At 41.0% G+C, this 26,247-nt stretch overlaps 1 protein-coding gene across 1 annotated transcript in view; it reads left to right on the top strand.

Moving 5' to 3' along the window:
* The window catches only part of SPECC1 (sperm antigen with calponin homology and coiled-coil domains 1), a gene marked incomplete at its 5' end in the record, with an annotated part of 57,601 nt that extends 31,664 nt beyond the window's left edge, over nt 1-25,937 (top strand). The window contains 8 exons of the mRNA XM_080356995.1: nt 6,692-6,837; nt 7,058-7,158; nt 8,445-8,526; nt 11,577-11,727; nt 12,547-12,649; nt 24,061-24,177; nt 24,853-24,912; nt 25,803-25,937. Coding sequence (XP_080213121.1) covers nt 6,692-6,837; nt 7,058-7,158; nt 8,445-8,526; nt 11,577-11,727; nt 12,547-12,649; nt 24,061-24,177; nt 24,853-24,912; nt 25,803-25,892 — 850 coding nt within the window. The 3' untranslated portion in view covers nt 25,893-25,937. The remainder of the gene's footprint in view (nt 1-6,691; nt 6,838-7,057; nt 7,159-8,444; nt 8,527-11,576; nt 11,728-12,546; nt 12,650-24,060; nt 24,178-24,852; nt 24,913-25,802) is intronic.
* Between the last annotated feature and the right edge of the window lie 310 nt (nt 25,938-26,247).

Genomic DNA, 26,247 nt, shown 5'->3' with positions numbered 1-26,247 from the left:
TGGTGTGAAGAAGATAATGAAGCCTATGTAAGTCATTGTCTAAACAAACCAGAGATCAACAGCTAAGTAGTGAAATTTTAAAACTGTACTGGCTGATAAAACAAACGCTTGAAGTTGCCAAAGCTCCTGCTGAGAGCCAGTTCTACACTCCCAGTTATTTTTGCATTCCTCGAGGTCACTATCTTCCCCAGCACCTCAGCTTCTTTCTCCCAGAAAATTCTGGGGATATTCTCATAGTTGCTTTTAGTCAGTTTTCACAAATGCTTCTGCTTGGAATCAGCAGCAGATCATGGTACCTGCGGTGAGTTTTAATGCATGCTCAGCACCGGTGGAAACAGTTTGTAGTGTCATACCTTAATGCAGTCTATAAAATATTCCTCATATTTGCTAATACTGAGCAGCTGTGCATGCAGCTGAATATCTGATGTCCCCAGTGAAAGTTTCCAGTCTGATTTCTGAGCTCTTATTGGAAAATGTACCTTCCAAATAGCTTGCTACTCAAAGGTTTTTTGGCAAAATCTCAGTCATCTCTTGAGGGTTGTTAGACACCACCTCATAAATTGATCTTGAAGCCAGTTTATCTCCTACGACATGCTGCTATTTTAATGTTTGCCTGTGGCTGCCTCAGTTCCTGCCTCCAAGTTTGTTTTCACCGTTACATTCTTCTAATGAGACAAAAAGTCATTTTTGGTTCAGGAACAACCAAAGAACTTGCAGAAAAAATCCTGATGAGGTCATCAGAGTTCATCTGAATGAAGGTAAGAGCCTCCCAAAGGCGTCTTTAACACAGAGTAAATGTCTAATTCTATGACTAAAAATGTCGGGGGGAGGTTGGACCAGTATCAAACAAATGGAATAAGGAAGAGAGATGTTAACTTGTCCCAAGTTAGTACTGACTGAAACCTCCAAATTGGTGAACCCAATGTTTCAGACAGTCTTCTATGAATTTTACATCCCAATTAGTGTTATTTCTTTGCAGTAAAATGCAGAACCTTACAATCCACAGTTGTGTGTCTCCTCATAGGTGGTAGAATTGAAATTATGTAGCCTCCATCCTTGGAGGTTTTCAAGACCAGACAGGATAAAACCCTGAGGACCCTGGTCTGACCTCACAGCTGACCCTGCTTTGAGCAAAAAGCTGGACTAGGTGACTTACAAAGTCACTTTCAACCTGAATTATCCTAAGATCCTGTATCAGGTTTCATCTTTTCAGAACATTCACCTTGGAAATAAACTCATTTTTGTAGCTGTTCTAGGATTAAATATGTAAGTGGTGGGGAAAAAATGCTATATTTGGGTTTTAACACAAATAAAGAAAGTTATTGCTGGAAGTACCAAGTTATGGACAGCCTTTTTTGGCTTCATTACACACCCATTTCCAAGCCTTTGTGGAAATACAGTTTAGCAGCAGTAAAAGTCCCAGGGTCTTGCTTTGATTTCCCTTCTAGTTCTCAAAATTATTTTGGCACTATAACATTATATTTCTTGAACCAAGACCATGGAGGGAAGATGGGCTGGGAGTAGTACTCAGAAAACAGAGAAATTATATCTGTAATTAGATAAGCGACTTCTCAGAATAATAAAGTAATCTAACCAAATCTTCAAACAGAACCCCGAAGTGAAGATTGTGATGTATCCCACTAATTTGCTTCTATTCTTCCTCCTAAGTCTCAAATACCACAGCATGGCAGTGTTACATGCTTTTTCTCCTGGCAATAAGCTTGTACTCGGCGTATTAAACCCTGCTGTCAGTCTGTATGTGCTGATGTGCTGCTCATGTCTGCCTGTGTTTTGCAGCTGTTCTGTCTTTTAGAGATTTGATAGTTCATTCAGCTCTCACTGAAAGTAACCACACTAGAAAGCCAGAGCAGGGCCCTTGAAGTATTGTCCGTTTGCTCTAGTCAGGGACTGCTCAGGGTTGGGGGGGTTGTGTTTGTTTTTTACACTGTATGGAGATTATTCCATCCCCTTTGGTCTAAGGACCCTGAAACAGAACCTCTGAGGTAGAGCAACTCAAGTTGCTCAGGGTGATGTACCCATTTTGAGTGCATAGTCCTAAATGATTATAGAAGAGGCAAGCCAGGAGCATTACCCTCCCTGACTTTGAAATTGGTTCCCTGGCTTTAAATACTTAATTTCTTCCTGGCTGAGTTAGTGGAGTGTTATGGCACTCCTACAACACCATCAGCATTTTCCCCCCTCCCCTTTATTTATTGATGGGATGATTAACTGTAAAATGAAGAGCTGTACCTCAGGCTGGGCATTGCATTGCTTCTTATAACTTCCCCGATTGTTCTCTCTATCTCCATAGGTGCCTGATCTCTACCAGCTAACACAGCCCTGGATGGATGCACAGCCAGGCCTGTGAGACACTTGAGGACGTACCTTTGACTTGCAGCTGAAAAAGGGAAGTTTCAGTTTGAGAAAGCATCTCCTGTTTTCTGTTGCCCTGCAAAAGTCAAGTGTATCACAAAGTGCGAATGCTGCTCAGGTCCACCGCCTCCCCATGGGCAAGAGCCTCTTTCTTTGTTTCAGAAGGCTGCTCTCTTCAGAAGACTCCATGCGGCAGAAAAAGTTTTGCATTAGTCTGAAGCCAACTAGACCATAAGTAGTAATCACAGAGATTTGGGGAACTGGAAAAACTGAGGGCTTTTTTTGAGGGATGGGGATCTTTGCCATGAAACAAATTCAAACATGCCATTTTGAGCTTAAGCAAGAAATAAAACTGAGTGTGTATGTCTAATTTGTAAAAAGCAATGCACATACACATTGATTTCTCCATATAGTATTATATTAATGGATCTGTGTGTGTGCACCTAAATACAAATATGTGTACAGGTCAGTATGTACACATACACACACAAAGTCAAGTGATAGGGTACTGAAATCCAGCAGGAAAACTGAATAGAAACATGGAGTTATTTATTCAATTATCAGCTGCTTTGCTGGTTTGGGATTTCTAACGTTGTATTGGCAAGACACTCGCCACTGGGTGGCATGTCTGCCTCAGTGTGTGTTAGGGAGCGGGCTGATGCCCATGGGGCATGTCCTGCTATGACTTTCACAGAGAATGTCCCATGTGAGGTTTGTCCTGCCTGTAAGATTTGCAGATGGAGAGATCAGAAGGAAAAGAAATTAATATATCAAGCCCCTAGTAGATATCCTCTCAAAAAGGAGCCTTTCTCATGCCCTTAACTCAGGTGAAGTATATGATGATCAGGGAGAACTTGCTGAAGTTCAGCTTTGCAACTGGAGACAGCTGGAGAGACCTTTACTTGGATGCTAAGGAGAAACTCGGAAGTCACCATCTCTGCCAGATCATCAGGATTCATTGGAGGACTGGAATTTCGTATTTTGGCTGTGGGATTCCCGTCCTTTCTTCCTGGATGTGTGAAGACCTAACAAGGGCCTGGTCTCAGAGCAGGCTGACCTAGCAGAGAATTCTGCAGGATGGCCTGGCCTTGGCATGGCCTTCACCTTTGTGCCGTGCTCCTGGAGTGTATGCATATATGCACACTTGTGTTGCCTTTCTTTTCTGTGCTGGCAGCTGTTGAATGTTGGTTTTTATGTTTAAGAAATATGTATTGAAGTGCCAAATAAATGTTTAAGTGTCTGGAATTGTCTGCTGCCTGCCCTTGGCCTCTCTTCTGTTCTGTGCATCGGTAGCTGTGTGTCTCTCCTTTGTGTCCCTTGGAGTTCAGGAGGATTCACAACAATGAAAGCAACTGTGTCAAAGACTAGATTGCAGAGAAATTATATCTGAAAATATGGTTCTGTGGTCCTAGGCCTCCTGTAACAAAGAGGTCATTGAAACAGTTTAGAAATTTCACAAAAATCTAAGTTAAGCACAGAAAGACTTGCACCTTGTTGGTGGTCTGTCCACATATTCCAAACCTAGGAAACTGCATCTACTTCTCTCACCAGTGAATGAATGAAGCTAGGCAGTGATTTTGTGAAAAGGACTGCATGTTTTAATTCCTTTGTGGCTAAAATGCTCTACTTCCTCCTGGAGCTGTTCCAGTCAAGCCAGCTGCACTTGCAGCATTTATCTCTGTAAGCCATTCATTCTTGTTTTAAGGAAAGTGTACAGCAGTAGATGACATTTTGTTCAAATCCATCCTTTTTGTAGCAAAGCTTGGATGGTCTAAGCTATACTAAGCTGAATAAATTCTGTGTACAAGGAGTCATTTTTGCTTTGCAGTTATGGCTTGTCATTTATCTTTCTAAGTCATGTTCTCCTATACTGTCCTCCTGAATTAGCTTGCTGCTGCAAGTTAAGCTGTTACTCTTCTGCTTCTCTATTAAGAAACCCATGTATGTACATATGTGCATCACCTTATCCCATGGTTTTTTTTTCTTTACAGAGAAAAGGTAGTCACCAAGTTCCGTATTGCTTGTTTGCTGGCATGTGTGGATGTAGTTGAAGCAAATAGGTTGCAACAGTATTCTTCTTGCCTTTCATGCCAAGGTTTGCAGCATGAGAGGCCTCAGTTTTCTGATGTGATTGTTTTTAATCCAGGAGGTTGTCTCAGGGTGTACTAGAAGCCTATTACAAATATACAGACTTAAGATAATGGGAAGCATCCTAACAAAATTGGAACTGGTACTCCAGAACTTGAATTTTCCTAATTTGTACAATGCCTTTTTCTGTGGCACAGCATAGGGGCTGGTCTAATGACTCTAACTTTATTTAACATGTTCACATCCTTTTGCAACCAAAGACTGGACTTGAGGAGACCAATCTGTGAGGTCTGAGGTGTTCCCAGAGTCAAATCCAAACCAATGAAGTGATGGCTGCCTAGATCGTACCTCTGACTGACTTTAGTCTCAAGATTTGCCAGTGGCCTATAGGCATTTACTGTTCCTTTCTTACTCTGATGATACTCTACAAACTGTGTGCATACCCTTGCTACCTGGATAACTAGAGAGAACTCTTACATTTAGTTCTTGAAAGTGTAATGGATTGCATTGAGTGTTTTGGGATCTCAAGGCAGAAATCTGTCCTTCCTCCATACTTTACTAGAACCAAAACTCCTTTAGCTCTTGTGTTTTTTGTATAACTGAAGTGCAGATGCCGTCATCTGCTGATTTGTTATTTATGCTTTATGAAGCCACAGAAGAAAAAGTGAAGGGTAAAACCTAAAGTTAGTCAGCAAAACACTGGTTCCTTCAGAGCTCAGTGATTCTTACCCAATCTGCCTTTCCTCCTTATCGGATTAAATGGAGAATGGAACTGAAATGGCTTTTCTCTGGCCATCTGCCTCTGCAGGCTCCTCTGGCACACAAAGAGCTTGGATATATTAGCAAGGAAGAGCCAATGTCTGCTTAAAGACAGCACCTCCTTGAACTCTGCCAAAAATAGAAATGTGAGTCGCTCTTATTCATTGACACCCTTTAGCCCCTTGCCTTTTGTAGACTATGATGGCACGAGGGAATAAAAAAGACTATGACTTCCATTTTTAGCTCAACAAAAGTTGTTCAGCCTCATAGGTGCTTTCTGGATGGAGTTCTCCAGCCTTCTTCTGAAAGAACTTCTGTGTTTGTGTTCATGCAGCTCTTGGTGCTAACCATACATAGTAGGGAAGAGTGGTGATACCTCAGAACCTGTAGATCAGCACGCATTTCTTAAGCAGCTAGGAGATTAGGAAAGCAATATATAAATACTCTTTATATGTGACTAGACTTTATCTAATTGCAGCTTTTCTAAACTAAAGCTAGGTAATTACCCTTGAAGTCTACCTGAGAGCTACCAGGTAAGTACAGTGTCAGTGCTAAGCGATGTCAGCCCAGTCTGTAAAAATGCACGACTAGAAGCAACAGCTACACTGTGTAATTGCATTTGCTGTTTAACACAGCTGTGGAGCTTTCTGTGCTCACTTCTGTCAGTCCAGCACCTCATCTGGATTTCAAAAATGCTTTTAAATGGAGTAACTTAATGATTCTTTTTGTTAAAATATGAGCCTGATTTCTGTTTTGAGTTTGCCTGTCTTCATTCTAGCCATTGAATTTTGGTTTCCTTGTGTCTGCTAGGATGAAGCACTTAACAGTTTTATTCCCCATATAACTGCTTATGGATTGTGATTGAGGGTTTACTTGTTCAGCAAATGTCCTGGTTGATTAGCTGTAAGAGTTGAGTTTCTAAAGTTTTTCACTATAAAATATATTTTCTGGTTTAATTTTTATGGCTCTTACCTGAAACCTGTACAACTATTTCTTTTCAATTATGGCATTTTAACTGGTAACAATTACTCCAGCAGTGGTCACGCCAATTAAAAATGTAGAGCATATAAATAACATATTTCTCTTTGGTTGCTTTCCTCATTATACACTGAGGACCACAGTACCCCCTTGGCCCCGTGCTGTATTGAAAGCCCATCTTCAGGTAATTATTGATGATTATTCACAAGACTCATCAAACTGCTTTTTTCCTATGATAATCATCTATCCTGTTGTGAAGATGGGGAATGGGGATGATATGGTTAACAAAGCAAAAAAGTTTGTTAGACTTGATGATTTAATGTTTGCCAGGCACGCCAAGAAAAGAACATGAACGTTCTAATGAGTGGTCCATGCTCTAGGCATTACAAGAAAAGATGCACATCGCTGGATTTACCTTACTGCATATAAAAAGCTTTAATCTCAGCCTGTGCTTCCTGTTGCCCCTGACTTTGATCTGGTTTCTGCTTTGCAGACTGACAGCTGAAGAGGTAGAATCTCTAGAGGCAGATGCAACCAACCGCTGGCAAGGAGTCTGCATTAGCAGAGCATCTCCCACACCCTCGGAGTCTGCGGCCACTGTGAAGTCGCTGATAAAATCCTTTGACTTAGGATGCTCAGGTATTTGAACACTGGATTTTGCAGTCCAAAAATTTTCTAGCAGTGAGCAGGTAATTTGTGCCATTTTGTGCTGCTTTTTGCTTCTTAATGGATATTATTTGTCAGTGATTGGTACATAAATACTATCTGTGGAATGTCTCTATACCAGTTCTATACCCTGTTCTGACAAAAGGGAGAGCTGGGTTTGAAATGCCAATGTCTCCACATTTTTTGCTTGCAGGTAGCACTGGACAAAATATCACAGTTCACAAGGTCCCCAGGAGCCCTCTCAGTGGAATTCCGGTCAGGACAGCCCCGGCAGCTGCTGTTTCCCCCATGCAGGTACAAGCACCTCTTTCCATCCTTGTCATTTTAAAATAGGTAGATGCAGTGTTTGCTACAGCATGACATAGCTTTAACATGCCAACATGCATGTATTGGCAAGGGGAAGGGGAAACTCACCTGTTTATTTGCTATAAAACATCAAATGCTGTAGTACTAACAAAAAGGATCAAAGTGAGTTTGTCTTTGACTTTAACTCTAGAGGTCTCAGTGGGCGGATGTGAACTCTTTGCAATAGAATTCTGAACTCTAATCACTGTTGACCAGAAAATAGGTTCAATTATTTGGGGTGAGTTACAAGAAACATCAAACTAAACTAGGTAGCTGACATTTGAGTTGAGAGACGTGGGGTAATAAGTTTCTAAGATGTATGCTCTCAGTTATCCAGTCAGTTCATATAGGGCTGGATGAAGAGCTCTTACAGTTTGCCTTTTTTGATTTTCCTACTGAAGTATAACTACTCTGGAATGCAGGACTTCTTATGTCACTGCCCCAGTGAGTTAACTTTGTTAGCAGTTTTGAAATCCATGGTGCAGTGTTGTTGGAAATACTGCTTTTGTGAATGGTGGAGAAGCAAATGCACTTTACTTCCTGATTTCCACACATGCTGAAGGTGGCAAATGATCAGACTGCTGACCTCTGTAGACTAGAGAAGACACTGTATGTGTTTTGACGGGGTGATCACTGGATTTACAACAGGATATTCCCCTCTGAATCTGGGTAAAAAACAGTTGCGAGGCTGGGGTGTTTAGGTGAGCGTTCTGAAGAACGCTCCTAACCAATGTGTGAGCACGGTTCCTTCAAAGAATCAGCGAAGGAAGTTTAAAGAATGAGATTAAACAGAGGTATGGGAGCCTTCTGTTAGTGCCTGCCTGGGGGGCTGTTAATGCTGGAAACTGATGCTGGGGCTGCAGAGACAAGAATCGTTCGTGACTTCTTATCTGGGATCCTGGGGACAGAGGTTGGGTTAGGAACAGGCATTCTTACTTAGGATTTGTGACACTAGATTATGTTTGGCAATAGAAAAAGTGGCGCAAATAGAAATGTGAAATAGTTCAGGAACCAATATATTACCAGCTAAAAATATTGTCCCTTTGTCCTTTTATTTTTCACAACCATTTATCCAGCTCTAGGTATAGCTGATACAGAAACCTTTCCACAAGGTATCTCTCCACCTGCTTTTTGATCTTGAGAAAGCAGAAACATCTCTTCTTTCTGCTTGTCTATTTAAGCATCACTGCTAGTGGGTTTTTTAATTATCTTTTGTATGTGTGTTTTTTTCACAGAGACATTCTGTTTATAATAATGCCAAGCCAGCCAGCAAGGGCGTTGCCAGACAGACAGATCTTTCAGACCTTCCTCTTGCAGGTAAATTTCAGTAAATGTACAAATGTTGCCTCTTTTTACCAGCAATAACTTGTCATTAACTGTCAGCCTCTGCCTGGGCCACTTTTCCTCTTCTCGTATGGTCAAAGGAAACATGAAAAAGTGTCTTCAGAGTTTTTGGTTTAGAGAGCTTATTAATTTTGCTGGGTTTCCATTCCCATCTTGATTGTAGCCTTAGAAAACTAAAGAATAGCTGATTTATTATGGTTTGCCAACATAAACTTGCCTCCTTTATTCCAAAGTATCCGTGGCACCTCTCTAATCCATGCTGTGGAACTGGAGAGGATTGGATTTTAACATGTATGTATTTGGAACCAGTCCAAAGCACTGTCTTTTCAGGGTTTATTTGTTTTTAAATTGAGCTTCATTTAAAATACATCAAACATGTCAGATACCAATGTGACTGTTTTAGGAGCAGTTATATTTGGGCTTGAAATAATTTATTTTGAGACTTCTCAAGAGATCTGTTTGTTTTTATTTCACACTTTGCTTTTGTTCTCTTGTCATTTAATATTCTTTTCTACCAGTGTTTGTTTCCCATTTTCTCTAGGGCCCTTTATTTTGGTTATCTAGTCCTGAGTGTAGTTGTTGCGTTGGAATCAAAGCTAGTAACAACAGATTATTGAATTTTTAAGGAAACATTAAATATTATATTCCTGTAGTGAAACTGCAGGGAGGGACGAAAAAAATCAGTCACAACTTCATTTGTAGAATGGATTATCTGCAATAGTTTGCTAGTAAAAGAGAGAAATTAGAACCTGTCTTCATTTCTAGATTCTTCAGATAATCTACTCAGCTTCCCCTTCCATTGTTCAAAGATTAAGAGATGCTGGATCTGAACAGCAAAAAAAGTTATAGGGGAGGTGGCAGCATAAACAAATAACTTATTGTCTATGCTACTAGTTTCTCCTGCAGGAGTAAATGCTAAGAAAGCAGAAGTTATCAGTGGAACAGACAGAGTTTACTTATTTCTATCAGTTGATTTCCAGAAGAAGTCTCACATTAGAGTATCCAACAATCCTAAAGAGAACATAAACCCATTTTAATATCTACCAGTTCACTGTAGAGTGAAGTAATCTGTCAGCTGTGTGACATAATGCTAGCTGTTAATAATAAATATCCCACTTTGGGCCATGGATAATTACTGTTATTACCCATAGGCAATTGTTCTGTGAAAATCTGTTGAAACCAACAGATATTTTATTAGCCATTGTATGGTAAAAATTTATGGTTGCTTATCTAACAAGTTCCTGTATTTACAGCTTCTCTTTGTACCTGGGTTTAATTTAGTGCCAATAATCCATAGCAAAGGCTTATTCATTATACAGTTGTAATAGCTCTGGTTCCAATCAAAATAATCCTAGAAGGCAGTTGATCCAAGTCCTGTGCAAACAACACTGAATTAAAAAATATCCCCAAGGAAATTCAGAGTGAAGTAGTCTCCATAATAATAATCTTCTGGCTGATTCCATCTGACCAGTATCACAGCAGGATTCTGTGATGTCTTTAACATGACCCAAATGTTACATTGTTGGAGAGGAGAACGGATTACTTTGCAGAGGCAGCTGATCTTTGGCTGTGGCTGTATTTTCATTTAGAATCAGAGATTTACTGGGTCTGTCCTGGAGTTTCTAGCAGCCAGGAAATAAATCAAAGGAAGTATATTATTTCTGCAAGTGCGACTCAAAGTATGAAACTGGATACTGTTAATTTGAACCACTTCAGCACTAGCATGTAATTCAATCCAGTAGCCACAAAGTTTCTTTAAATAGTGCAAATAGTGCTAATGAAATGGGGAGGGTGACACTGGCTGACCAAGGTGTGTGCAATCCAGTACAACAAAGCTCTGACAGCAACCAGCTTGTTGGAAAGAAGAGTCTCCTGGAACTGGATTCTGTCCTTTTCCATCTGGACTTCTTAACAGATAGGAACTTTGCAGCCCTTTGTGCTGTGGAAAGAAGGTACAGAAATGCCTATAGCTCTCAGCAGCTACAAATGCTGATTTAATGGAATTCAGGAGCCAAAGCAAGGGCAACTGTATGTATTTATCCGGCAACTGCTGATACACATAGCCCAGTTACTGCTGAAAAGAAATTCAGGACTGATTCAGTAATAGTAGCCTTTGTGAAGTTGAGAGAAGAAGGAATTCACACCTCTAGGTAATATGACATTAATTGATAATTAACATAGGGAGGTAACTGAGGAGGAGTAAAAGTTGTGTTCCACATTCAGTTAGTTTCTGATAACAGCTCATAATGTGCTGGCCATAGATCTTGGCTTGTTGACAGTTTGTCTACAGAAAAGAAACAGCCAAGTATCCCTGTGTGATACATTGCTCTGCTTCACGATTGATATGCTTGGGGAGATAACTTGATTTCTAGGATCTCTTTGGCTTCTCTTCAAAAAAACTATCAACATTGGATCCTATGGCCACAAATTTTGTTGTTTTTTATTTTATTTATATATATCTATGCATATATAAATACCATAAAATATAGAAATACATCATATTTGTAATGAAAATCTGCAATGAATATATCGAGGCTTCCCAAAGTCCTGTTACGGTGCCGAACATCATGTGATAGCCAGTGCCTTCTACTGCGGCCTTGAGCTGGGTTGTATTTGGGAGATGAGAGGCTTTCTTGTTACGAGTCTGCTAATGGCAGAAAAGAAATTATTGTACTAGGGCTGGTCAGTCATCTGGTGAAGATATCTGATGATCAGCTTTTGAACCTTTCAGACTGTAGATTTTGGTATTTCCCCTAATTCACCTGAGGCCCCTACCCCCCAGCAGGAGTATCAATCACAGGAAGCCAGGCGGTCTGTACTGTTGAAATCATCAAAGCCATTCCTTGTTATGATCACCTCTAATCTGCTCAAGGTTTCCTAGCCCCATGTGTGTTTAATGAACAAATGAGTACATTTGTTTAGAATCAAAACAACAGGCTGCATATTGTGTGCTGTGTGGCAGGACAGTGATTAATCAAATTCCTCAGACTGCAAACTGACAGCTTTTTTTTTAATTCCCACAGACCTTCTGAAGGGTAGAAATGAAGAGCTGAAATCAGACCATTACCTCCGTAAAAGCCCCTCCCTGGAATCCCTGAGCAAACCCCCTATGGCCTTCAGCAGCAGGATGCTTACCTCTACCCCCAGCAGCTTCAAACCCCAAAGCAAACTCAGGTACCAACTCAGTTTCCTGGGAAAACAAGCACACTGGAAATATTTGACAGCATTACCTGGCCCCAAGATGAATGATTTAATACGGTGGACCCCTGTCTCCAGTGGAAACTGTGCTGGCTTGTCTGACCGGTTCAGAATTATCAGGCAGTGTCAGGTCTAAATATAAAAATTCAGATGATAACAACCACAGTTATCTGTAAAATGAGCAATCATGACAAAATGAGGATAGCAAGTTTTCAGGAACTTTGAGGTCTAAGGGAAAGCTGGACACAATTTTTTTTCTGTCTTAGAGGAAAACATACATATTTTCCTCTGATCCTTACCATTATTTCAAACAGTAGGAGTAGGGTAAAAGCTGGTAGCCCATGGCTTGGACAAGTGCACTCTCTGCTGGGTTAAAAACTGGCTGGAGGGCCGGGCCCAGAGAGTACTGGTGAATGGGGCTGCATCCAGCTGGCGGCCAGTCACTAGTGCTGTCCCCCAGGGGTCAGGGTTGGGTCCAGTCCTGTTTAACATCTTTATTGATGATTTAGATGAGGAAATTGAGACCATCATCAGCAAATTTGCTGATGACACCAGGTTGGGAGGGAGTGTCGACCTGCTGGAAGGCAGGTGTTTTGATTGTTGGCCTTAACTGTCCTCTAGGCCTTGACTGCAATACTGCTTCCAGAGGTTTCAGTGTATTCTGTTACAATTTGGTTTCCATTTAGGTTGTGTTGCCATTCTGCTTTGTCATACAGGTATTATTTACACACTGGTAAAAAAATAAGAGACTTCCAGCATATTTATCTTCTTCTCCCTTATGCTTCCCTGGATTAGCGTGGAGAGAAAGGACCCGCTGGCAGCCCTGGCTCGGGAATATGGTGGTTCGAAAAGGAACGCTCTGTTGAAATGGTGCCAAAAGAAGACTGAAGGTTACCAGGTAAGAGAAGAGACACCAATAGATGTGCAGTGAGCAGTGTCACGGCAAAGAAACGTGTATTTTATTCTGCTGATTTGTGCATGTTTGTTTCTACTGGGTGTTGCCATCCTCTTCATTCAGATTTCTTTAACACTGCAGTCTCCAATATTCATTGTCCAAAGTAATTCATATACAAAACCCCTTAGTCATTTTGGTAAAACCAAAGAAATATTTCCTTGTGTGGCCTTGACCAAATTAAGTTTGCATCTTTGGGTCCCACTCTTTCTAGTCAGCTGCGGTTTAAGGGAATTTTACAAAGCAAGTTTTGACTGCTTGAGAACATCTAATTTATTTGCAGAGTGATTTTCACTGTTAAACTGAATTAATGATTTGTCAGTTCTTGTACAGCCATTGCTGTGCTTACCAAGCTCTGGCTCGTGTCTGTGTACAGCTGGGTTAGGCCATTCGTTCTGCTTGTAGCTGAGCTGTAGGAGGCAGTTCTAGGCAACAGTTCATCCTGTGATATGTGCTGGGTGTGCAGGATAGTCTTGGTTTGATATAATACTCAGATTTTTCTTTCTTAAGAATAATATTGTTTGTTACTTAGAAGACAAAAGCCGTTATCACCACATGATATGCACCCTGGAGCAAGTCTTAAATAAAAGCAGAGTCCATCTTTTAAAGTAAATAATAACATTTTTTTTTTCTTCACAACCTGCTCTTTATGAAGCATTAGCTGCAGGGGGCAGGAGTTTGGAAGGAAAGACAGTAGCTTTCCCTTTGAGTAAATTGATCTCTTAAAGTTTGATTCATTTCTTCACACTGGCATATTCATCTGGCTTGCACAAATTTCACAAGACTGGTATCAGGACAAGCTCTTGATTTTAGATGCACCTTAGAAAGAATAAAGCCAGGACTAGCACTGAGCCTCCAGTTCTGTGATACTGCTTAGGAGGCTACAGTGCTGTCCCCTGAAGTTGTGTTCTTGATGCTGTTTTGATTTATTTTATCTCATCTACTAAAATTCTCCTGGTCTCGAATTTGAAGATGTGGTGGAAAATTCCCATCCAGTCCTCAGCAAATTTTTCATGAAATGCAGCTTTCCAAGTCTAACTTCTGTTAAGCCAGCAAGTGTATCTTTTGAGTAACACTTTCTCATGACAGTGTTGTCCTTTTTTATTTCAAATGGCACATATGGTGAGCTTCCTCTACTTATCTTAAAACAGTCTAGCGCCGAGTTCACTGTTAGAAGCATTGTCTGAGATTCCTTAGAGTCCTGCAGTTTCCTTTCTCTGATTACACCCAAGCTGGACTGTATGTTTTGCTTTAGAAATTAAGTGGCTTTGCAAATATAGAGGCCTGTCCTGATTCTGTAGGTACCAGACTGGCACCAAGACTGACAAGTATTCCCTCTGTGATAGAATAGCAAAGGAGTTTTGTTTTTCTAGGCTGAACCCAAGCGGTGGAGCTGTGTGTCAGATAGCTGGCCACTCAGGACGTATGCAAGGCAATCTGGCTCTATTTGTTTTTCCTTTAATATTAGTCTCTGGAGGAAAGTATGTCTGTGCTTTGGAGGACAGTGGAAATCTTTGCTTTATATATGGCTGCTGGAGTGTTGTTGCTACATGACTGTCCAGACGATGTTTCAGAGAAAGCTTTGTTGCTTTGGCTCATGCTCTGAGGAGGCTCTTGTTCTGTGTGTGGTTGTCCTCTGCTGTTACTCTTTCTAAAGCAAGAGAGTGAGGCTTCGCAGTTTTTGAGAACAAGCAGGTAAAACACTGACAAACTGTGTAATCCAGGAGAGTCTGAGAAGTTCAGACTGTTGTGTGGTGGTGGGGCCTTATTACCAAGAGTCTAACACCTCGAGGTGGAAATTAAAGTCAGATGAACCAAAGTCTTGCCTCTCTGTCTTCACTGCTTCGTTTAGAGGCATCATCTCCTGGTCATTCTTCCTCAGATTCTCATTCCCATTGCGCTCTCTGCAGTACATTCGCTAATTGTTCTTGAGCTTGCTTTTCCCAGACCCTTGCACCCTTGCTGTAAGGCTGATAATAAGCTCCGCAGGGAGTTTTTATCATTCTTGAGTACAAAGAACTGGAGTGGAGCAAAGAACGTCATCCCCCTTCCTGCCTCGGCTGCTGCAATGGTGGGAATGAGGCAATAAATTCTGCCAAGCAGAGCCCTGGTGATGTGCACGACTTCCATACGCAATACCCCTGTCTGTGAGACATCATCTGTGCAAATCCCAGTATACTCTGTCATGTTCTTTCTAACATGAAGCCCAGAACAACAGATAACTTTGGATGCAAACTGTTTTCAGCTCTGTGACACAGTAGAATGAGAGAATAAAAGACTTGTTGCTTGACTTCGAACTTTTTTTCAGTGGCAAAATGTACTGCGTTTGAGGCCTAGTGAGAGTTCGTAATCTGAGCTGGTAAGGAAGAAGGAGATTCCTTTCTATTTAAATTATGAAAATAGGAGATTTAATTAAACAGTATGAGCAAAATGGATCAGAATAACTGATACTCTCAGTAGCAGCTACTGCCCATGTCCCAGATTCCCTGGGGAAAGCTGGATTAGTGACCCAGGGAAGTATCTGAGGATAAGACCTGGGGACTAGCACACAAGGCTCCACTTTTTAAATGCTTTAATCCAGACGAGCTTATACTATAGATAGAAATTTACATCCTGCTTCTGGCAAATATCCTTGAGTTGTCTACAGTGGGAACATTCGCTGGCTTTGAACTTCAGCATGTTCCCCAGGAGGCAATGTCATAAAACAAGAGAGGGACACTGGAGGGAGTTGAGAGAAGCACAACACCAATTAGTAGTGGCCTGGAGGGTTTTGTTTGTTTTTTTAGAAAAAATGAAATTGTGTGGGTGTACAGTAACTGAGGGGAAACAAGAAAGCATCTATGTTTCGGTAATGTGCTATGTCATTTTTAAGATCCCTATTTAAACAGTGATTTGCTATCAAAAATAGGTGGATGCTAAGGAGACTAATTATTTAGAACATGAAAACAATTACTGGAATGAAAATGAAGTGCAAGTTCAGTTTAATGACTAGTTCAGTTTAATGAAAGTGATTGCATGAACTGTGGTGTAATTGATCACACAATTTCAGTTGTCATATTTCAATGCCTAGTTGAATTATCTGACATTTTGTTCATCAATGTTGAATAACTATGCAGGGGAGGTGCTAAAAAAATAATCTCAGCATTAAAAGGAATTGTAGTGAAGTAAGGCTGCTTATAATTCCCTATAAGAATTGTGCACAGGCACATGATCTCTTTTGCCAGACATACATAGACTGTTCCTCCTACCTTTCTGAATTTGTTGACATCATGGTGTATAATGGAGGGTGGGGAGATGACCAGACTTGAGAACTGCTTTTGTGGCTCTGGAAATCAATTACTTCAAGTCCTTTAAACCACAAAGCCTGCTGAGAGCAAGTTATTTATGTTAAAATAGCTTTTTCTGTTGTCTTGTGTTGTTTGATTGGGATTTTTTAAATCTTTTTGAAAAGGTTACATATCATAGGAACAGTGTGAAGTAGAAATCGGGTGCCTCTTTTCTATTAGGCTCTGTTCCCATGAGTCGTAACTCCTGCAAGCTGCTGAGAGTTGTTCGTGTTGCATTATCACCTTCCATAATCATATCATTAGTGACTCTGGTGTTATTGAAGTGCACTGGTTCTGTTTGCTCTCTGTGGAGACCATTTGTCAAGGGGCCAAACCTCTCTAGATTGTCTATTACTATCCACAGATGTATTATGAAAATACGGAACATCAAGAGGCACTTAACCCATGATCATTGGAACTGAGGATTATTGGTTTTGCCACATATTACCCTCTCCAGAGAGGGGAGGGAACTGCAGCCATGTTAATGAATATGGTTCGCTTAATAGAAATGTTTTAATGTTTTTTCCCCAACCACTAGACATCCATCCTGGGGCACGGAGAAAAAGATAATCTGAGACAAACTCTTTTCTCCTCTGCTCAATCATTGTTATTCTTTTTATCAAAGTTATGTTTGGTTTAATAGGACCCATTTGGGATCCACTTGGTGAAGAGCCACCATCTTATCTTGAGCAGAGAAACACTGAATAGGAAGAGAAGAGGAATGTGGAAAATAGCAGCTATACCTCTGAGTTTCCAGAAATATAGGTTGGCATTAAGAGGAGTCTAAATCCTTCAACCTTTTTCCTTGCCATATGTATTAATAAAAATGCCTTTCCTGTATAGTGCCTCAGCTATTTAAAAAGAAGAAAAAAACTCCCTGCCCTGAAGTATTGCTGCTGTTATGGCTATTCCAGCCTTGAGAGACTGAAATTGGAAACAAATTACTTCTGAACATAACCTAAAAGTCAGTAAATGTAGTTCTGAATGCTTTTACTACTAGAAGCACAAAACTGGTGTATTGGAGTATGTGAAAGTTTGAGTGTCTGCATAGTACTGTGTTCTTCTTATAACAAAGATGCGAAAGCTTAGGGAGAAAAATAAAGGCTGTTGCAGTGTTTGCTGTTTGTCAAGTAATTACAGCAAGAGACTGGTTGACTAGTGGTTTGGCAGTGGATATAATAGAAAGCTTTTTACCCTTTTGTATTCAGTTTAAACTGAGACTAATACTAGCTTTTTGTTTATGAATTTGTGGCTTGCTTTTTCTCACAGGAATTTGCATTCCTTTTCTTTTTGCACTAGACAGTATTTCCTCCACATCCTCTTTGTTCTCAGGGCCTCCTCCGTGATATTATCTCCCGCATTTTCTCTTTTTTTTTGACTTGTTTGCTGGCTGGATGAGATCCAGCACAGATTTAAGTGTATGTCCCAAAGATGTACAAATGCAGATGGGCTGATGAGGACACAACGTATTCCTTTTTGTTGCTTGGTCATGGGGCCAATGCGCTGTCCTTAGGGAGGTGGCCTTGTTCTGCTGTGGGGACAGCCAGCCAGGATCACTGGGGTTTGACCGCTGATCCATCAAGCAGGTACGTTCCTGGGGCTGCAGATTGTGGGGACCTGTTTATAGGAGATCAAAAAGCTCCTTCATGGTACATCAGTACGTCTGTGTTTGATGGATCCTTCCTTATTCTGGAAATTGAGGGTTATATTTAGAAACAAGAAGTCTGTTGTTTCTTTGGATGTCATTAGTGTGGATAGCTGACGTTATCCTACTTAGGCAACTGCTGTCTCAATCTTTTCTAAGTCTCGACTAAGCACTTTGCCTCACATGTCAGTTATGCACCGTCTTGGACCATGGAGAGTGAACTGAGACTTTATTGCAGATGTACCCACGATCCTCAGGGCTGGTGCTCAGGCTGTAGAGAATCAAAGAGCTGAAAACCCCAGAATCGACCCTCTCAACCTCTGAACATGGGCAGAATGCCATTCCTGGACCTTGACTTGTAGAATAATCAGGCAAACATTTCCTTTGATACTAACATAATGGGAGCATAGTTTTAAAGCTTTGAGAGTTTCAACACATCTGTGCTCTGTCCTGAAGAGATACTGAGAACCCCGTGGTTCTTAATCACAAGATGTGCACTGGGGTAAGGGACTTTTTGTGTTTGTGTCAACAAGTAGCGTAAAACTGTTTCAATACGTTTCCAAATTGTATCAGTGTTTCTCTAGTATATCAGCATTAGCCAGGCTTCTATCTAGATATTTAACTAGTCCTGAGAACTAGGTAAGCTGTGGCATTCCGTAATTCCGCATTAACAGAGCAGTGAATGTTCCTGCTCAGGAAGCAGGAAAAAGCTTGTCTGTCTTAATATTCACCAGTGCCATTAAGGCAACGAAGTTCTTCTCTGACGAGCAATGACACCCTCAAGTACCATATTCTGACATGTCTCTTTGGGTATGAGAGAGTGCATGTGCTTACTGAGAGCTCTGTATCCACAGCTCTTGTAGCATTTAGAAGTAGGATTATATGTGCCATGGGTTTTCCTGGGAAGTCATTAGTATATTCAGTGAGTTTCTGAGAAATGGGTGAAATTTGTGGCTCTCTTTCTGTTCCTCTGATTTTTGCCAAAGAGGAGGGTGTTGACTTCAGAGAGGCTTTTCCTATCTGTGCAAAAGCCAAAGGGAGTTTTGGTGATAGCTATTGAGATTGAAGGGGTTAAATAAATAAAAATTGACAAGAAGTGGGTCAGGAATTTGCTCCCAGGTCTGCTTTGGACTGTATTTGTGACTCTGGCAGACTTGCATAATACCATTGCATTGATTTCCCTAGCTGTCAAAATATAGATCATCATGTCATATCATTGGATGATGATGACTTTCAGCAGTATTTTGAAAGGTGCTCAGATAAAAAGGGATATCTTGAGAGTTTTTAATTAAAGAAAGTATGGGCTTAAAATTTCAATATGTATATATGTATTTTTTTTTTCCAGAATAAATATTTTCTTTTTCTAAATAAAAACACTTATGGTGGAACGTGTACAGGCAGTTTCTCTCTGTTTCACAGCTGGAGCTGGGGTTGGGTCTGGAAAATAAATGCAGCAGCCAAATCGGGGCATGTTGGGAATAATCAGGTTGATTACCAATGTGCAAGTCCCCTTCACAGTGATGCCAATGCATAAACGTGCTCCTCCAGTGCAGCCAAATAACCTGAGCCAAGTTCTACCTTTTTTTTTTCGCATAAAGGGCTTTAACCTGTAAACAAATACAAGTCTCTTGATTGGAGGGATAAAATGAACGCCCATGCAGCGCTCTCATGTGTAACTTTCTATCCTGCTGGGTAACTTTAAAAATAGCATTTACATTCTCTCCATCCCAAAGTCCAAGACGTTTTCCTTGCGTTGCCTGGATGCAATGACAATTGGGGAAAACACTGAATTGATTGGTCACCAGCTGGAACGTCTCCAAACTCTGAATTTAACTGGGAGAGAGCTCAGCCCTGCTGCCTTTTCCATCAATATCCTTTGCTGTCCAGACCTCACCCCACCTTCTCTCCATCCTTTACCATGAGCCTGCTGCAGCCTGCCCCTCCACCCAGGAATTCCAGGACATAGCTAATGTCTGAACTCCCAATACAGATAATTAGAAATAGCTGTGGGAGCAGCCAGTGTGCTCATTAGTGATTCTATGCCAGGGCTCAGGAAGTAGCTGAGCTGCTGTCTTGGACGCAGAGGGAGGTGGTTCCTCCCCCTCTCTTCCTCCCTCCTTCCCTGGAGCATCTGTGTGGTCCTTGGAGCTGCGCTGCTGCATCTCCGCTCCTGCAGCCTTGGGAATGAAGGAACACAGCCCAGCCTGTTTCTCCTCTGTGGCGCTCAGCAGTGATGTCATTTAGGCGAGTTGGTGAGAAAGCTGATGGAAGTGTTAGTGGTGCAGCAAGCGGGGAGTTGGCTTTCAGCAGGTGAGCATAACAAAAGTAATTCATGCTGAAAGAGATGCATAGGAAAAATAAGACATCATCTCAAAGTCTTACGGGGTTATTACAATGAGGAGAACTAGTTAGTTCCTGGTCTTGCTGTGTAATCCATCTCTCCATCTCCAGATACAACTAAGACTTGTTTTACCCACTCACTGAATGTGACAGTGGTGTAAACTACAGAGGTATCTGTCACACCTGATATTTATCTTTTGTCACTATTACCTCATCTCTGAAATGGCCCAGAGATACCCATAAAATTGCTTCTGCTTATACCAGCTCTCATTTGCCCTGGATGTTTGTGTAATGAAAAGCCATCTCCCTGTGAACTCAGCATTATATACTCTCTCTCTTTACATGTAATTCTCGCTTCATACAAGTGTAATTTGCAATAAGATTCCTGACTTACTGACATGGCTGTTAGAAACATTGGAAATACAGATGATGGGGTTAGAAATACAAATCAATTAAAGGTTTAAACAGTTCTTATGGAGACTGCAGCTGCCTGAACCATTTGAACTAGGGATATTAATACAGCCTGGAGGGTAGAAGATCATTTGGCTTCTTTCCCAATCTTGGCTAGCCACTTAATCTCTATACAATAAGCAGTATTGCTGTTCCACAAGTTATTCTGGATTTTTGTAATTGAGGCATTGCTTTATTGTGTATTCCATGTTGGAGAAAAAAAAAAAATTGTAAGAGAATTCAGAAAGGCTCCTGGTAGTAGATTGACTAAATGTGATATGCAAATCACTTTAGATTTGCAGCTACCCATTGAAAATAGCTGTGTGCAATCGTCCAAGTCATCTGGCTGCACCCTGTAATTACAGAAGAATTCAGGCAGTCTTTAATTGTAGGCATTCATGCCTTTCATCCCTGTTAACTGGACCTGACCACACTTCCAGTTCACCCATATTTCCAGTAGATTGCCCACGTTTCATATCTTTGCTGGAGTGTTTTAGATGAACTGGAGTGGTTTGTTTGCTCAGAGGAGCTCTTCTTCACTTGTGTTGCTTCTTTGGAAGAGTGTGGAACTTGCCTATCCAGAGCTCAAAGCTTACATGCATCCTTCAACAGAAGCTCTTGGGCTGAAGCCCACTAACATGTTCCTCACCCATTAGGGTGTAATGGATCCAAATTAGATTTGCAGTTTCATGCAGCTATTGGTAACGATTGGTGGGTGGAGGGAGCCTTTGGGAGTTACCCCTATCTTGGTCAAATTCTGCATAAGAAAGGTCAGAGTTCAGATTCACAGAGTTGTGGCTCATGAAAAGGTGGCTCCTGCTCAGATACGTGTCTAAATATAACCGCATAAAAACACTGAGCTGTGTGGCTTTTAGTCTGTGGGGAAGATGTGGGTCCCTGGTTTGTGATAAGGAGGAAGGACTGCAGAAAGCTGAGTGCAGAGAGCAATTCCCTTTGGTTTATTAAATATAGTCGTGTTAACTAGTTCTGGTTTTAGTATTTAAGTTTATATTCCGCATGGGCTGAACCTCAATAATTAGCCACTCTGGCGTGTTCCCAGTGTGCCATTCTGTACCAATGACTTCTGAGAGGCAGGAGGGCAGGTTGGATGCTGAAGCGGGGAGGATGGGGAGGATGATGCTAAGGTCATGTCTCCTACAGAGTTCCAGGCTAGCTTCAAGCTAAATCATGTCTATAATTTATTATTCTGGGTCTTATAAAGAAAATTATGACTCAGAGAGCCATTGCTGCAGCCACAGTAACATCTGTATAGCGGGAATATCTTGTGTCAGTATTTTAACCTACTCAGGCTGTAATGAAGATTGTATGATGTCATTGTTGCTTTTTGCTGAAGAATTGGAGTGAAAGATCTAGTGAAATCTAATACAGTGGTTGTTTTTTCCTCAGACAAACAAGAAATTGTTTTTAGTGAGAACAGATCACACAGATTTCCCTGTATGTCTTTACTGTGGCTCTCGGAGCGCCCTGTTATCTGCAAGCAAAGGTCCTGGTCCTGGGGTGGGAGGCTGAGGTTAATGACTTGCAGGTGTTTAATGTCTTAATTAGTATCATAGATAATACATTTGCTCTCTAAATAACATTGTTTGGATTTTTTTTTTTCACTTGTTTCCAAGACTTGGATCCAAGAATTACTGAAGGTGGCTGGCTGGACAGTGCTGTTGCAGATGTTGAGGATTTCTGGACCTGGTTCTGATTTTATTATAGATGTTAGCACTTCTTATCTCTAGGTATTATTAGATGGGAGGAGGAGAAGAGTATAAGTATAGTTAAAACTACAAAGTTGAGTAAAATTATCAAACTGATGCTGGGCTGGTGAAATACCGTAGGAAGAGTTTTGTATCTCATGTGTCTCTCTCATAAGAACATCATGAAAATAAGGGTAGGGTATAATGTTCCCACACAAACGTGACTTGTCTGCTTGTCTAGTCCTGTTGCTTAACTAAGGCTTTGCTTGTTCCTGTTTCCATGGCCTTTGGCAGAGTAGGGGGACAACCTCCATTTTCGATTTCTATCACACAATATAAAATGAGAATATTGGCATTTGGTAGTAGGCTATTTGCTGATGAAGTATATTGGCTTCAGTAAAAACACTTGTGTAATTTGGCAGTCGGTCCTTTCCCACTAACTGCGGATTGATAAATAGTAATTTGTTTGAAACGCCAAGAAAGCAGAGTAATTCCGCTTCAGACAATTCCATAACACAAACTTGGACTTTCACGGTGCGACTTTATGGATCAGACAAAGCCAAGGCAGCTTTCAGAGCAAAATATTTTTCAGCCACTACGTCGCTTTTCTTTTATCTCTGTTGACAGATGTTAATAGAGCAAATCAGAATGTGGTGGCTGGTGCGGTAATGTCTGCTGCTGATGGCCTGCTTTCTGAGCCCATTAAGTTTGTACATTTATTACAGCCAGAGTGTTTTAACCTGAAATACTCTGTACTGCTTCAATTTGAGTCATGTTTGGTTATGGGCATTTATTGCTAATCTGAAATCCTGTCTAACTGGACAAAGTCCAGGTTGGACAACTAATCAGCGAGGCATTGTAAGTGAAGAACATATGCTAAAATACTTCCTGTCTGGCTTTCAGTGTGTCTGCATTAGCTTTTGTATGAGAGTAAAAGCTTTGTCTTTGGGGGAATCTTGAAAGAAACCGGAAAATAGCTAAATAAAGAAAATGAAGTGGCAGAGTCTGAGTTGGGGTTCAGCAGCCGGGAAGACATGGCTGGTGAGGATTATTTGAGGGCAGCTCCACACCTGCCATAGCAGGACAGATGGTGTAACGCCAGCATTTCCTGCAGCCTTCTGTGCTCCGGAAGTTGTTACTTTTCTAAGCAATACCACTCAGTTCACTGTTTGTTTTCAGCTGGTAATTGGAACTACAACTGCTATTCCAGTGACAAAACTCAGCCATGAGGATTCCTCAGTGTGCTGGTACGGTCAGCGCAAACAAGGGCATTAGGAAGGTCAGTGGGCCACAGGCATGTGTTAAACTACAGCTGCGTGTTGCCAGAGCATCCGTGTGAAGAAACCCCGAAGGTTACCAGAAACCAGAAGGATAATAGTGGTCAAATACACTGATTACACTGCCTCATCGTTCTGTAAAACCATCCCTCTGTTACACATCCTGAGACAAGGAAGCATGAAATCAGTTACAAAACACCATTTTAAAATATCAGTGACTTCTGTTGTAGGTGCTGGAGAGATTGTATTTCTGCCATTCTGTAATTGAAAGGGACAAGAGAGTGTCCTTCCTCTTGCCAGCACAGGAAAACTGCAGCTGCAGCATGTGCTGCACATGGTGTTTCTCACCTTCTAGAAAGCATTGGAAAGTCTTTGTTTGGGGCCTACTGTGAAAAGCATTTAATTCCTTAATAATCTCTTATCCAGGACTTTGAAACTTGCCATCCTACTTGGTGTCTTTTGATTTAATATCAAAAAGATGATGAGAATGGAGAATGTAAACCTATGTTCCTTTAACACTTTGCGGTTTTGTTTCATGACTGCATTAAAACTACTGTTTGTAGATTGTTGTTGTGTAGCACCATTCAGGGATGGTTCCTGTTTTCTATTACAGAATATTGATATTACCAACTTCAGCAGCAGCTGGAGTGATGGGCTGGCCTTCTGTGCTCTCCTGCACACATATTTGCCTGCACATATTCCTTACCAGGAGCTCAACAGCCAGGATAAAGTAAGTTTTGTTGTACCTACACACTCTGCAGAATTCACAGTGAACATTATTCATTTTGATGGATGCGTGGTGGTTGCAAGATCTTCATACAGAATAAGTAGATGGGAGCAACAGTAAAAGACAAGTATCAGTTGAGAACTTACAAAGCAAACTGGGTGAAAAGGGGAAGGAAACCACCAGTGAGCTCCCAGAGAGGAAATGCAGGGACCACTGGATAAAGAATTAGTGATAAGATGCCTGAGTTCAGTGAGTGGATTTACTAGTTCTACTTCCAACAGCTAGTATTTATTACAATGAGAATTATACTGTCTATAAGAGTGCCTTATATGTTTGTTAATGCCTCTTCAAAACCTTTTCACTCAACAAAGAGAAACTCAGTGGGTGGTTGTTTTTTTTTTTTTTTGCCCAGTTGTAATCAGTTTCACAAAAAACTGTCAAAAACAGAGGGTTATAGCTTGGGCAAAAGTAGACAAGCTGTTCAAAGAGAAAAAACCTGTGAGTATACCTTACTAATACAAAATCAAAATAGTGTCTCTGTGAAAGTATTGAATCTTGTGTTTTCCAGTTTTCAAGTATATCTGCTCATTTAAACTTACTGATTAACCAGGTGCAAGGTAGGGTTCAGGAATCAAATTGTGATGATAATACGTTTGAACCTTTGTGTTATTTTTACAGAAGAGAAATTTGCTGTTAGCATTTCAAGCTGCTGAAAGCGTAGGCATCAAACCCAGCCTGGTGAGTTACCTGCTTTTAGCATGAGAAGATTTACTGCAAACACCATTCCAAAGCCTTTGTTGCCATGCGGCCAGTCAGTGGTGGAGTCACCATCCCTGGAGGTTGAACAGACACAGAGATGAGGTTCTCAGGGACATGGGTTAGTACCAGGGGTGGGTTAATGGTTGGAATTGATGATCTTGAGGGTCTCTTCCAACGAAATGATTCTGTGAAAGTGTTCATGTAGTGCTAGGAAAGGCAGCACCACCATCTCTGGAAGTTCATAGTGTTAGGAGAACTTCCAGAAGGAATTTGTAGAATCACAGTATTAATATAATTTGAATGAACTTCTGGAGGTCGCCTGGTATTGAAATGAGAGTATTTATTGTCCTCATCTTGGAAGCCTACTCCAGGTGATTCCAATCTTCTTGGGTAGACTTGCGTGTTAGACTCTTTCCTTTTGTTTTAACATTTTGAGAAACAGAAGAATAATTTGCTTGTTAAACTGTTAAAAAGCATTTTCTAAAATCAACAATATGATGACAAGGAAGAGGAGTTTGATATGAAAGAAAAATATTACAAGGTTTGTGAGCTAAATACAGAACCAAAGACAGACGAAGAAGCAGGAATTTTAATAAAATGAAGTTATATAGAGAATTGATCTTTGTAGGTAGAAGAAATCTTTTCAGGATGTAAAATGCATATGGCCATTTAGCTAGTCTGTTAATGAGTTTCAGAATTGCACTAGGCCAGTAGATCATTCCCATGGACTTCTATATTGCTTGTGTTTTTAAGGAGCTCTGGAATGGAAGCAGGAGTAGTGTTCAATAGCCACAGCTACTCAGAGCACCCAGTGATGTTCCCAGCACTGGTGCTTGACTAAATTTCGACCGTGTGTCTGTCCTCTGCAGGAACTCAGCGAGATGATGTACACAGACCGGCCAGACTGGCAGAGTGTGATGCAGTACGTCGCCCAGATTTACAAGTACTTTGAGACCTGAGATGCAGAGCAAGACGTGGACAGAAGTGGGGAAGAGAACGAAGAATGCTACAGATGCACTCGATCACTTTAAAAACCCCCTTGCTCCTCTTCCACAGCCAACCTAAGCTCTTAGTTTGAAAGAAAGCGTATCCATAATTTTAATTGAATGTGGGACTGCAACCAAATAAATATGCATTGCCCATCTATACAAACCAAATTAATCTGTAATTTTATTCCCGTGTGGAAATTGCAAAGCATTTTCGAACACACGTGGGATATTTCTGAAGAGGTTCCCGTGTACTAAACAGTGTTTGCCTCAAACCAGACTCCACCAACAAGAGACCTGCTACAAGATGAAGTTCTAAAGCAATGTG

The sequence above is a fragment of the Nesoenas mayeri genome (assembly GCF_963082525.1).
Source record: "Nesoenas mayeri genome assembly, chromosome: 20".
NCBI classification, from domain to species: Eukaryota; Metazoa; Chordata; class Aves; order Columbiformes; family Columbidae; genus Nesoenas; species Nesoenas mayeri.
This window is presented reverse-complemented; position numbering and strand designations above follow the sequence as displayed.